This window comes from Sceloporus occidentalis, unplaced genomic scaffold, assembly GCF_023333645.1.
Source record: "Sceloporus occidentalis isolate IW3139 unplaced genomic scaffold, rSceOcc1.0.p SCAF_9, whole genome shotgun sequence".
Lineage (NCBI taxonomy): Eukaryota > Metazoa > Chordata > Lepidosauria > Squamata > Phrynosomatidae > Sceloporus > Sceloporus occidentalis.
The window spans coordinates 21,513,918-21,527,178 of record NW_028316989.1 but is presented as its reverse complement, the minus strand read 5'-3'; the positions used below and the strand labels follow the sequence as shown (position 1 = coordinate 21,527,178).

At 40.7% G+C, this 13,261-nt stretch overlaps 1 protein-coding gene across 3 annotated transcripts in view; it reads right to left on the bottom strand.

The window, feature by feature from the left end:
- ARHGAP32 (Rho GTPase activating protein 32) overlaps positions 1-13,261 on the bottom strand; it is a 253,163-nt gene that overhangs the window by 61,999 nt on the left and 177,903 nt on the right. The window contains exons 11-12 of one of the 3 annotated variants that reach the window (XM_089537647.1): positions 7,053-7,103; positions 4,344-4,418 (exon numbers count right to left, since the gene is read on the bottom strand). The exons of 1 other annotated variant lie outside the window; for it this stretch is intronic. In XM_089537647.1, the coding sequence (XP_089393773.1) occupies positions 4,344-4,418; positions 7,053-7,103 (126 nt within the window). The remainder of the gene's footprint in view (positions 1-4,343; positions 4,419-7,052; positions 7,104-13,261) is intronic. One more of the 3 variants, XM_089537644.1, reaches the window with a different exon arrangement.

Below are 13,261 nucleotides of genomic sequence, written 5' to 3'. Positions count from 1 at the left end.
TGGCTCCATGCTATGGAATTCTGGGAATGGTAATTTTTTGTGGCACCAGAGCAATGCTGAATTTAAATCAAAGCTCTGGTGCCACAACAAAGTACAATTTCCAGAATTCTACATCATGGAGCCATGGCAATTAAAGTGGTGTCAAATCGGGTTAATTCTGCTGACTAGACACAGCCAGATAGATCACCAACAATGGTCCTCCCTGGTCTCGCATCGGGAGGCATGGAGATGCACTATCCATGACGCTGCAGCCTTCTTCGAAAGCTCACGCCGAACAAGCCTCAAAGAGAAACGACAACGCAGAAAGAACCGCAACCTGGAAACATCACCCAAGGAGACTTTCTGCTGTGCTTTCTGCAACCGGACCTGTTTATCCCAAATTGGCCTTTTTAGTCACCAATGTGCTTGTACAAAGCGCGGGATGAGTCCTTCCTGAATCTTCGTTCGCGAAGTGAAGCCAGAGAGGAGTAGACACAGCCATTGCTTGTAATACCATTCCAGGCTCTATCAACATGCTATTATAATTGTCCAGGGTTACAATTATTTAGCTAGGTGTTCACCTGGGTAGTTAGGAATACAATGTCTGGCACCGAGAACAGAAATCAGAGATTTTTGCATAGGGTTTAGTGGTAACAAAGGGGAAGGTAATAATACACCATAGCTTGTATTACTTGTTATGTATCTTACATATAAAAGCAATGGGGGGGGGGGGGGCAGCAGCAAGAATGATGCCAGTACCATAGGAATGAAAGGTCTCTATGGTCTCAATGAAAGCCTGCAAGGCAGCTGATGTGTGACAATTAAATTATACTTAAAAACAAGAACAACACATATCCATGTAAGTAGAGATTTGTGTGTAAAAAAGATGTGTCATACACATATTTTGGTTTCGTTTAAAAATAATCTACTTGGAATTTAGAGTTCAAGCACATTGTGGTATAATGACTCACCATGAGATCCTGCAAAAAAAAAAAAAAAAAAAAGGGGGGGGTGTAAACTGGAAGGAACTGAAGCCACATGCTGACACATTATGTCTATTGCTCAGTTTTGTCTGTTATATTCAGCACATGGGATAATGCTCAGATGTGTTCATGGGATATAGAGTCTGAGAAGCAAAAAAGTCCAGCATTTCAAATGGAACCAATATCCCACTGTTTAATTTTGCATGACCTGAATCATACCCTCATAGCAGGCAAGGAGAAAGAAACCACACTGCTCTGCAGCCCTCTCCTCTGTTTAGCTGAAGAATGGGGAGAAATGTTTTTGGAGAGGTCTATGACCCTGTTCCCACCCCATGGCCCCACTAAAACTTGAAGTGAATTTCTAAGGAATCTATTCAAGTGGCTGGACCATATCCTGAAAAGCAGGTTCTACACTTAGATATTTCTTTTAGACTTCAGACTAAAACCCGGAACAGATTCGCCACCTTACAACTGGTTACCACTGGAGGGTGGTATGTGTGCATGGTACCTTTGTGTAGATGAACATGTGTGAAAGGAGTGTGACAGTGAGGGTGGCAATCTTAACACAAAATGGTCCCTATCTGATAATTTCTCCATTTCCCAAGTTCATCATCCTTATCCTCACTCCTTGAATTCATGAGATAAAGAAAGAGTAGGGGGTGGTGACCTTGGGAATATGGCCTGCTGTAGGGAAAATGATAGCCATACCTTATGTAAAACACTAATTTAGGCTTATGTTTACATCCCTAGTTGGCATGAGAGATTATACAGTGACTTAACTAATTCTATCTCAGCTTCAATTTACCATCTAGAGTTTGCAACCTTTAGGTCTTCACACAAGGGTGAAGGCTGTAAAGCACTTTATAACTCTATTTGAAGGAAGCATCCCTACGGAAGGCAACTTCTTTGACATCAGGGCACAGCTTCTCTAGACCCTAAACTGTCACAACTGACAAGTCTGTTTAGCAGTAGGAGATGCTGGTAGTGCATATCATTCAAGTCCCAGATTTTACCATTATTGCTCCTACACACTGTGAGGGGAGGGATGCCCTCTTAACAAAACAAGATTTTTTAAACCTATGAATTTTTGTTCTCAAAATATCATAGAGGTAATTCCATCTGCTCTCTTCATCTACATCTATTTTGTCATTCTAGAATCATAGAATCAAACAGTTGGAAGAGATCCCAATGGCCATCCAGCCCAACCCCATTCTGCCATGCAGGAACTCACAATCAAAGCATCCCTGACAGATGGCCTTCAAGCTTTTGTTTGAAGACCTCCAAGGAAGGAGACTCCACTACACTCTGGGTGTAGTGTTATAGTTACTGTCGAACAGCCCTTACTGTCATAAAGTTCCTCCTAATGTTGAGTTGGAATCTATTTTCCTATAGATTGCATCCATTGTTCTGGGTTCTGTTCTCTGAATCAGCAGAAAACAAGCTTGCTCCCTCCCCAATATGACTTCCCTTCAAGTATTTAAACAGGGCTTTCATATCACCCCTTAACCTTCGCTTCTCCAGGCTAAACATCCCTGCTCCCTAAGGCGTTCCTCATAGGGCTTCATGGTTTCCAGATCCTTCACCATTTTAGTCACCCTCCTTTGGACACATGGCTCCAGTTTCTCAATGTCCTTTTTGAATTGTGGAGCCCAGAACTGGACACAATATTCCAGGTGGGGACTGACCAGAGCAGAATAGAGTGGCACTATTACTTCTCTTGATCTAGACACTATACTTCTATTGATGTAGACTAAAATCACATTGACAGCATCCTATAAATGGAAGACGTACATTCTCTACTTCACTCCTTCCTACAGCTGTTCTGGTAGTGGATGCCTTTGTGTTTTCATTCACCTTCTTAACAGTTGCAAATTGTTATAGTTTACAGTCCCCCTCTACAGACTTACTCTCTACTGCTTTAGGCTAAAGTTTTTCTCTCTCTTCCTCAGAATGAGAGCTTGCTTCCCTACTAGTATAGTAAGTGAGTGCGGCTATTTTTCTGAGTGCTTGGAAGAACGCAACATTTTTTGTTACTCTGACCCAGGTACAAGGGCATTGCCATGCAGATATTCGACCAAGAACGCCAGGCAGAAGGGACAGAGATGGGGACAATGCAACAGTCACCTCTAGAGACATAGATCCTGGCTATTAAAGCCTGAATAGAAAGAGTTCTTCCATTACCCCTAAGTGTTCCAGGTTATCCAACATTAATGATGTTTCATCTCATAAGAGACAAAGAAGGTTATCGCATGGGGGCAAAACCGTCCCCCAATGTGTTCTAACGAGCACGAGCGCGGGCGCGCACGGAGCGTGATGGGAACCCGATGGGAACCAGAACGCTAGTTTACCGCAGGGTGGAATGCCGCCGCTGCCACCGGCGTTCCCATCGGGTTCCCGATATGTTCCAGGAGGCGCCATTTCTGGGAACAGTTTCAAAAGTGTTCCCAGAAATGGCGCCTTCTGGAACACATCGGGAACCCGATGGGAACGCCGGCGGCAGCGGCGGCGTTCCACTGTGCGGTAAACTAGCATTCTGGTTCCCATCGGGTTCCTATCACGCTCCGTGCGCGCCCGTGCTCGTGCTCGTTAGAACACATCGGGGGACGGTTTTGCTCCCATGCGATAACCTTCACATACTGTGTCTAAATTTATGCAAGGCTCAAATACCATTAAAACTAATCCTGGCGTCTCCAAGCTTTCTTGCAGATAAACAAACAGGATGGATTTTTGTTTTTAGTGAATGACCCTAACACTTAACAACTGCTTCAAAGGAGGCAGATTATCCAATATCCATGACTCACAAAACCATGCTTTGGTTATTTTTATTCCAATAGACGTTGTTTCTTCACAAACCCTTGCGACGTAGTCATGGCAACCACAACATAGCTGTTTCTAGTTATAGCTGTGCAGCTGTGTATTTAATACGGTTGTTTGAGCTACTGCTAAACAACAGGGTTTCAATAATATTCCATCTCCCCTTCCTTGCTAGTCTTACCATCCCTATCCCAGCATTATGAGCCAATTCCCTATGGCAGGCAACATGTCTATTTTGGAAATGTGTCGCAGCCAGATATAATCCAAGTTTCACACATAAACTGACAGGCACAAGAAAAAGTGTTGCCTATGAACCCTTTCTAGCAGTGATCCCTTTGATTTCCAAGGCATTTTCAAAGCAAATCCTCTATTTACAGATATAAATACGCAGATCAGAAGGTAATACTTTTTGGCCAGCCATGAGAAGACAAATGTTTGGATGTAACTAGAACTGTATTTTCTAACACCAAATCTACATTCATTAGCAGGTATTATTGCTAGTACACACAACGTTAGACTCTAGGTTAGTCCACTTAAGAAACTACAGTTGACTATAAGGTGCTCTACCTGAGCTCAGCTGGGATGGGTTCAAAGGATCTGAAACATATGGTGAACCTTGCTTTACACTATCCATCTCCAAATCTGCATGCAGTTGTGAGGAAAGGGAGAAAGTGAGGTGAGAAAAGGATAAATAAGTTTAATGCAAAATTAAGTTGATTAAAATAAACCCTGGACATTGGCAGCTTAGTTTGCCGATTTAATAATAATATAGCAGAACTTCAGTCTTCTGGAGATGATCCAATTTACATTTTCTATACTGGGGAGGGCAATTGTGGTCCTTCAGATATATTTGGCTTACAGTTCCCAGTAGCCCTAGCCAGCATAGCTGATGGTAAAGAATTACAGAAGCTGCAGTCCAAAGATATCTATAAGGCCTGGTATAGAGACAGGAAGAAATATGACCATTAGAATCAACATTTACTCTCTGCTGCCTGTAAATACAGCCAATGCTACCTGATATGTAAAGGTGACATTGATCAGTGTCTGCTATTACTTTCCTCCACGAGTAATAAAAATGTTTGTAGCCTTTTTTTTTTTCTTTGTATAAAGAACTGTATGTATAGCAAGCAGACCGGTTAGAATATATCAGCAGGCTAGAAGGTGCCATGATGACAGTAAGGTCTGCCAGAGTCTGCAGAATTATCTGCAGAATAAGCACAGTAAGTTCAAAACCCAACCACCGTGTTGTCAAGATGATAAGAGGCAGGTTGATATGTGTGTATTGTGACTATATGTGCAGACGAGAGAGATATAGTGAACAAGCTAAGGTTTAAAAGCAAAACCTTTTTGTTTAAACTGTTCAGTAGTAACATCATAGTTTTTATTCACTGATAACACTCCCCTCTAACCAAATAATCTGCAAAAATGCATCTTTTTTTAAAGACAAGCCTGACTAGCTAAATAAGTAGCATAGTTGTCATCTAAGGTCAGCCATTGCTGAGGCCAAGTGACAAAGCCATATAGGCCGAAGAATTTAGTTCTACATTTTCACCAAGGATGAAATCATACTACACTCATCCCTCCATATTTGCAGCTTTGATATTTGCGGGTTTGATTATTCACAGATTTGATTAATATGTTCTCTCTAGGAATATCTAGGTCCTCCAGTGTAACTCTATGGTCAACTTTAACTCAAAGTTGCACTGAAAGACCTAGAGATTCCTAGAGAGAATACGCTGCTTGGCATTTGTAGCTCCTCCAGTGCAGTTCTGTGGTCAATGTCTGGCAGAAGTTGACCACAGAGTTGCATTGGAGGACCTAGAGATTCCTAGAGAGGTGTCCTCTCAGGTAAAAACATGGTGTTTTTGTTATTTGTGGATTTTCCATATTCACGGGGATCTTGTGCCCCTAATCCTAGCAAATATGGAGGAACAAGTGTACTTTGAAAAAGAGAGTAGCATCCTCCCCTTTTCTTTCTCTTCTTTACAGTTACAATATCAGGAAAATTCATCTATTAGCATGCTCTTAAGGAGCTGGGGATGTTTAGTCTGGAGAAAAAAAGGTTAAGAGGCGATATGATAGCCCTGTTTAAATACTTGAAGGGTGTCATATTGAGGAGGGAGGAAGCTTGCTTTCTGCTGCTCCAGAAAACAGGGCCCAATGAAGCAATGGATGCAAACTCCAGGAGAGTAAGGGCTGTTCAACAGTGGAACAAACTCCTTCCTCTGAGTGTAATGGAGTCTCCTTCCTTGGAGCTCTTTAAACAGAGGCTGGATGGCCATCTGCCGGGGATGCTTTGATTTGTATTTCTTGCATGGCAGGGGGTTGGACTGGATGGCCCTTGCGGTCTCTTCCAACTCTATGATTCTATGCTCTCTATTCATGCTCTCTTTCTTCCAGAGAGCCAGTTCTCATTCCCTTGCCTTAGGGAAGCCAGCCACTGATAGGGAGAGAAGGGAAGGGTATATTCATGCACACATGTCCACATAAACTCCCTTCTGTTTCTCTTTCTACAATTTTGGAGTTTGACACATCTCCATTATAACTGCTAATATGTACAGAGGGAAAAATGCTCTCCTGATCCGTGATCAAAATATGAATACCTTGGCAATCTGTCTCCTATGACACTTTTCTTTGTGAATGTTAACATATTCATGTAAGTAATTAAGGAGTTCTATAACATCCATCCATATTATAAAACAGTTTTTATATCATGCATACTGAACATGCCTACATTAAAACATATTTTTCTAACAGAAGAAACTATGCTATTGAACTATGCTAAGGTGACACTCCTTCATGACTATTTTTCAATCTCAAGGGTAAAAACAAGCAAATACTAATTTGGGGGATGAAGGCGATAGTGATGCTTTCATTTTCCATTTGGAAGATCAGATAACATGAACAACATAAATATCTTATTCAAGGAAATACTGAACAGTTTATGTACTTTAGTAAAGTAGACTGATTAAAAAGCACCATTGGAAGATACACATGAAGATGCAGCTGTTTTGTACCTATAAATCTTTGCATATTATGGTTAAATAGGCCCAACTGAAATTACAACTATCTCTAAAAATCTAAAAGTAACAACAAGAAAGTTTCAGATTATTGCCATTCTATTTTTTTATCTTTGCTTTGTATTTCTAAGTAACTATGAAACAAAAAAGTGTAAAAAAATAAGAATGTAATAAATTTAAGACTGATCTCCTTCCCAAGTATTCAAACAGAAACTGACAAAAGAAGTTAAGATATGAGAAGTAAATGAAAACGTACAAGGGGGGAAGTAGCTCCAGGATGCTGGACGGCTTCCATGGGCAGGGGAAACTGGGAAAGTACAAGCCAAAGGAAAAGACATTATTACAGCGAACATCCATTTTCAAAAAGACATTTCATTTGAAAAGACAGGAAAGGTTCATATCAATTGGCTCTGGATCTAATTCCCCATTCCTCGTTGGGCATCTCCGCAATTGCATATACACATACTCTGAATCTCTTAAAATCTATTGGACTGTAATGCTAAATGGGAACTGAGAATAGATCGGGGAAAATGTGCCTATTTCCAAAACACAGAAACTAAATCTTTCTGTAATGTGATGATACACAACTGCTCAACCCAATTCTAAGTGTCACATTTCTAGACAAAGAGATATTTTGGGCGTGTACAGACAGGCCAAAATGAAGCTGCTTCAAGTCACTTTGGAGGTATGCTCTTTAAATGACGCATGCATCTTAAGAGGCCAGAAGCGGTGCCAAAGCTGTGCTCCAGTCCTTAGGACTGGAGCATGGCTTTGGTGCGGTTTCTGGCCTCTTTGGACACATGCATCATTTAAACAGCATATCTCCAAAGTGATCTGAAGCAGCTTTATTTTGGCATGTCTGTACAGGCCCATTGTCAAACATTCAAAAGACCGCAGCATTTGCAAATGTTCAGCAATCTGCTTCCTGAAGTCTTCTTCCATCAAACCAGATTTAATTAAACTGAAGAGAGCACAGCTGCTTTTATTTATTTCTCTGTGTACGTTTCTATCCTCTTTTTGCCACTGCTAGACTGAGAGGAAGTACAGAACGAAAGGTGTTGAAAGTGACGATGGCCACTTAATGAACTATCACATGGAATGAGAAACAAGGAACTTGTTATGGTATGTCAATACAATCTAGTGGACCCAAAGCCAGCATTAAATCTCAATTTCCTATAAATTAACAAAGGTGAAAATGGGTTGAAACGTTCAAGCTTCTGCATGAAATAAACCATTCTGCTTCTTTCCCATCTGGGTTCCAGCTCAGGTTCAGAGAAGGAATTGTCTTGGCTGAAAACTTTAACTAGGAAATGCTTGGCTGATTTGTCACTCTCTGCAACTTTTGATACCATGGCCATCTGTTGGGGATGCTTTGATTGAGAGTTCCTGCATGGCAGAATGGGGTTGGACTGGATCAGGACCCTTGTGGTCTCTTCCAACTCTATGATTCTATGACAACCCCATGATCAAGTGGCCAGCATGACTGCTCTGAATGCTGTTACTTTCCCACCAAAGTGGTACCTATCTATCTACTTGTATTTCCATGCTTTCCAACTGCTAAGTTGGCAAAAGATGGGACTAGTAACAGGAGCTCACTCCATCAGGTAGCACTCGAGCCTCAAACTGCCAACCTTCTGATCGTCCAGTCATTAGAACTGGCATCTTAACCACTAAACCACTGCATCGCGCACAAATTATACATGGGCAAAATTTCCTGGTAGAAATCCTGAGCCTGGACCAGCAGCTTCACAATTTCAGCAGAAGAAGGCCTTCCATGCACCCCTTCCCACCACAGTCAAACTGAGTGGGATGTCTTCTGAGGTCATGTCAGACACTACAACTTCTACTAACTTGTACTAAACTTAAATTCTATAGTGGGTTGGTAGCAGCACTCCACTTGAATTGTGGTTATTATACTAACTGAGGAGGAGTTCACATTTCCATTTTTGAATTTTTAAACCAACTCTCCTGAAACTAATGCTTCTTCCAGAATTAATATATGGGTTTCTGGAGCATTCTATTCCACCTCCTACAAAAGCTTCTTCAAGCACTCCTATACTGTATATAACTTAGATGCATTACATGCTTTAACATCTCCCAAAGATAATGTCTCCTCTGCCAATGGCTGTTGGTGCATTTAATAAGTTGTTTATTTCTATATTTTAGTACTTTTTGTGATAATGTTACAAAAAGGCAGTTATATACTTCTAAACAGCTTCCTCAATATATCATACATCAAAATGTTAGTAATCTTTCCTAATCCACTGAAATAATTCCCTGCCAAATTGTTGAATTGTAGATCAAATTTAGCCATAACATCATCCTTTTAAAACCTTGTATTATTTGCCCAGCCTCCCAGCTGACTTTAACATCCATAACAAATGACAATAGTGTCTAAAGAATTTCACAGATGTTTGATTTAGTACCAAAACCATACGTACGAACAGTTTCAAGCAATGTGATAAAGTGATAGAGGCCTTTCGTTGTAATGGATTAATCAGAAACGGAAAATAGAAAGTGTCCTGCAGGACAAGGCACCACATTTCTTCATGTCAAGCTTTCAGTCTCCTTTCAAACTTCTTTTTTTGTACATTGACATATTTACTGCCTTTTAGGAAGAAAACTGATTTCTACAATTACATACTATAGGGTGGTAAGAACAGTAAACCATGGAGTGAAGTAGGATCTTTCTTTTTAATTTAGTGCCCTTCACCAGGAATAAAGGACTTCAGTTCCCATCAACCATGCTGGCTAGGGCTTTTGAGAACTGAAGTCCACCAATATCTGGAGGGTCAAAGGTTTCACACCTCTGAACACAGAGACACACCGACATTCCTTCCAATTACAAAATTCAGCTAGATCAAACTATGATCTGAAGAGACAGTTCAACCATCAGGATCATGAGGACAGCTTGAGATTGCTATATGCATCAGCTCCCTGATGGTTCATACACCATTGAGGACACTTTATTTGATGTATCATACAGGTGGCTTGTAGACAACCTTATGGACACAAAAGCAAGCCAAAGCCCTCAATGACTTATATTTTCATAATATTCAAAAAGAAGCAAAATGTTTATTCATGTACAGTAGCATCAATGAGTATAGAAACAGAATGAAATATTCAGATCCCAAATGGCACTTAGTTATTCATTTGCCATTTCTATAATCAAGCAAATTGACAAAACTATGAAAACATCTTGATACCAAATCTGGTACAGAATGAGATGGATGCCATGCTTGATTTTTACAAAAAGACATATGATGCATTTACAAGATGATGATAGCGGAAGACCTCAGCTAGTATGGCTAACATTCAAAACAATGATGAAACAGCAGCAAAAGAGACAAACAAGAAAAGATAGTATCTATTAGGGGAACATCACAGAACAGACAGGTTGGGGAGGATAGAACACCTGCCCCATTCTTAGCCCTCATAGTGACTGCCAAGAAACTGACAACCCCTGGTTTAAATACAACTAGAAATGGAATTATATGCCAGAAAGGAGGATGCTGTTCAGAATTAACTGGAATCAATGTTACAATAAGGTGCATGTTCTCACTTTCTCTTTTAACTTTGAACTAAATATGGAGAGACAATGAAGAGACAATTTTGTGTCAGGAGGAATACATTTTGCATCCTCCATGACAGAAGCATTTGGATTTTAATAAGTAGCACAACAATGTATCTCCCAGCTGAGGTCCAGTTAGAAGTCTGGCAAAGTGTAAACCTTTCCCAGTGTGCATATGTCAGATGTCCACGGGACCAGGGCTCCTCCTTCTCCTCTAAATGCAATATAGCATCTGGAGGTTCCCTGGCCCAGTTCTGTCCTGTTGGCCACTGACTGGGCAATGGGAGTATGCCTGGAGATGTTCTGGCTGTACTCAAGTAGCTGGGGAAAAAGAACAACCTCCACCTCCAGCATAAGGCTGCTCCTTCTTCCTCAGATGCTCAAGTACAGCAATACCATGCGCAGGCACACCTCCGCAATGGTGTGGAGCAGGGAAATAGAACTGTACCGGCTGCTACTGTGGCTGCTACTGTGCACCCAATGAAATAATCCAGCACAGATGGCCATCCAGCCTCTGATTAAAGACCTCCAGGGAAAGAGACTCCACCAAAATCTCAGAGGAAGGAGCATGTTCCACTGTCGAACAGCCCTTACTGTCAGGAAGTTCCTCCTAATGTTGAGGTGGAATCTCTTTTCCTGGAGCTTGCATCCATTGCTCCGGGTCCTAGTTTCTGGAGCAGCAGAAAACAAGCTTGCTTCCTCCTCAATATGGCATCCCATCAAGTATTTAAACAGGGCTCTCATATCACCTCTTAACCTTCTTTTCTCCAGACTAAACATCCCCACCTCTCTGAGTTTTTCCACATAGGGCTTCATGGTTTCCAGACCCTTCACCATTTTAGTTGCCCTCCTTTGGACACACTCCAGTTTCTCAATGTCCTTTTTCAATTGTGGTGCCCAGAATTGGACACAGTATTCCAGGTGGGGCCTGACCAAAGCAGAATAGAGTGGAACTATTACTTTCCTTGATCTAGACACTATACTTTTATTGATGCAGCCTAAAATTGCATTGGCTTTTTTAGCTGCCGCATCACACAGTTGACTCATGTTCAACTTGAGGTTTACTTGGACTCCTAGATCCCTTTCACACTTATAAATGTCGTTAAGCCAAGTGTCTCCCATCCTATATCTGTGCATTTTATTTTTCTGCCCTAAGTGCAGTACCTTACATTTCTCCCTGTTGAAGTTCTTCACATCTATTAGGCTGCAATGGTGGCTTTAGTCTCTTTTTACCACTGCCCAGACTCCTGAGAGGTATTGCTGCATCAAGATTACTGCCCCAGGTTCTCTTAGTAGATATCTCATTTGTGGTTGGGTAGCAAATCTGGATTTGCCTGCATGCAGTTGGACTCTCCCCTGTCCCCCAATCTTGAGATATATAGAACATTCACAACCCTAACAGGAAAAGGAAAGACGGCTGAGGCTTGATCTACACTACATAAACAATCCAGGTTGATACCACTTTACATGCTGAATTCTATGGAATTCTGGGATTTGTAGTTTCTTGAGAAATTTAGCTTTCTCTGGCAGAGCACTGGTGCGACAATAAACTAAAATTCTCAGAATTCCATTGCACTGAGCTATGGCGATTAAAGCAGTGTCAAACCGATTATACATATCTTCCTTCAGTTCCTCTTCAGCTGCATCCTTCACTTATCATATTCCAAGAAGCGGAGAATTCATATATTAGCAGAATTCTTATATAGCAAATTTTAACCTCTTTCTTCTGATCCTTCTTTCCTCTGCTTCCGTTCATTGTGGGTCCATTTCAGCAGCCTATTTTGTTTTTATTGTGGTGCCCTTGAGGAAAATGGATCCATGCTCTCTATATTTTAAAAGCAAGTTTATACTGCCTTGAGGCTGCAACAGAATTCTCAGGCAGTTTATAGTAAAATCCCAATACTCTTAAAAGTAGAAGATATTAAAAGCCAATATAAAAATTCACAGGGGATGTAAGCTGAACACTCAGGACTGAGTGGACTGAATACGATAAACAGCTTTTTGGAACATCCTTGAGTCTAAAAAAAAAGGTTTGCCACAAAGAAGGAACGGAGGCTGTTCAAGAAACAGGAGACCAACATTTCAACAGACGAGATCTTTTAAACACATTATATAGTTGGGATAGGGGTTAAGAAATGTTTGAAAATTATGGTCAGGACCAAACCGTGCATCTGTTCTTAGTCTGTTTTTACTTTTAAACAGATTTTCTTTTTAATTTGACAGTCTCAATGAAAGTAGCATTGTTATACTTCCTAACACGGCTTATGAGAAAATGCGTACTTTGCTTCAAATATTGACAGATTTTCAAGACTTATGGCACATGTATATTTTAACATATAATAAAAGAGGAATAAAATAATAAATTATACACACACACACACACGGATAAAAAACTAAAACATTTTAAACATTTATAGGTATGCTTTAGTCAATGAGGAAGTTGCACAAGTTAAGTAAAACTGCAAATATCAATGTTCCAATTAGGATAAAAACATACTAAACTCTGAATTTCAGTGCAAGATGAAAATACTGAATCATGCAACATGAGATGAAACAGGGATGGGACAAAAGTGCTGGTATCATTCCCTGCCTAATAAAACCCTTTGAAATTCTTGGGGTCATCATAAGTTGACAGGAGACTTGTGAGAGAAAGAGAGAGGATTCAGAGAAAGTTCACTGAAATCAAGACAAGAGATTTTCACATCCCTGATTTGGGAGGGTATAAATTTACCAAAACCAACAAATTCGCTGACTCAATGAGGTGCAGTTGTGGGGGGTAGGACATAAACGGTTTAGTTTGTGATTTCAAATGCAAAGCCAAACATATTTAGGAACCAGACTGAAAGGGAGAAAAGGTGAAGGCAGACCTTGAGCACTTTTTTTTAAAACATGGG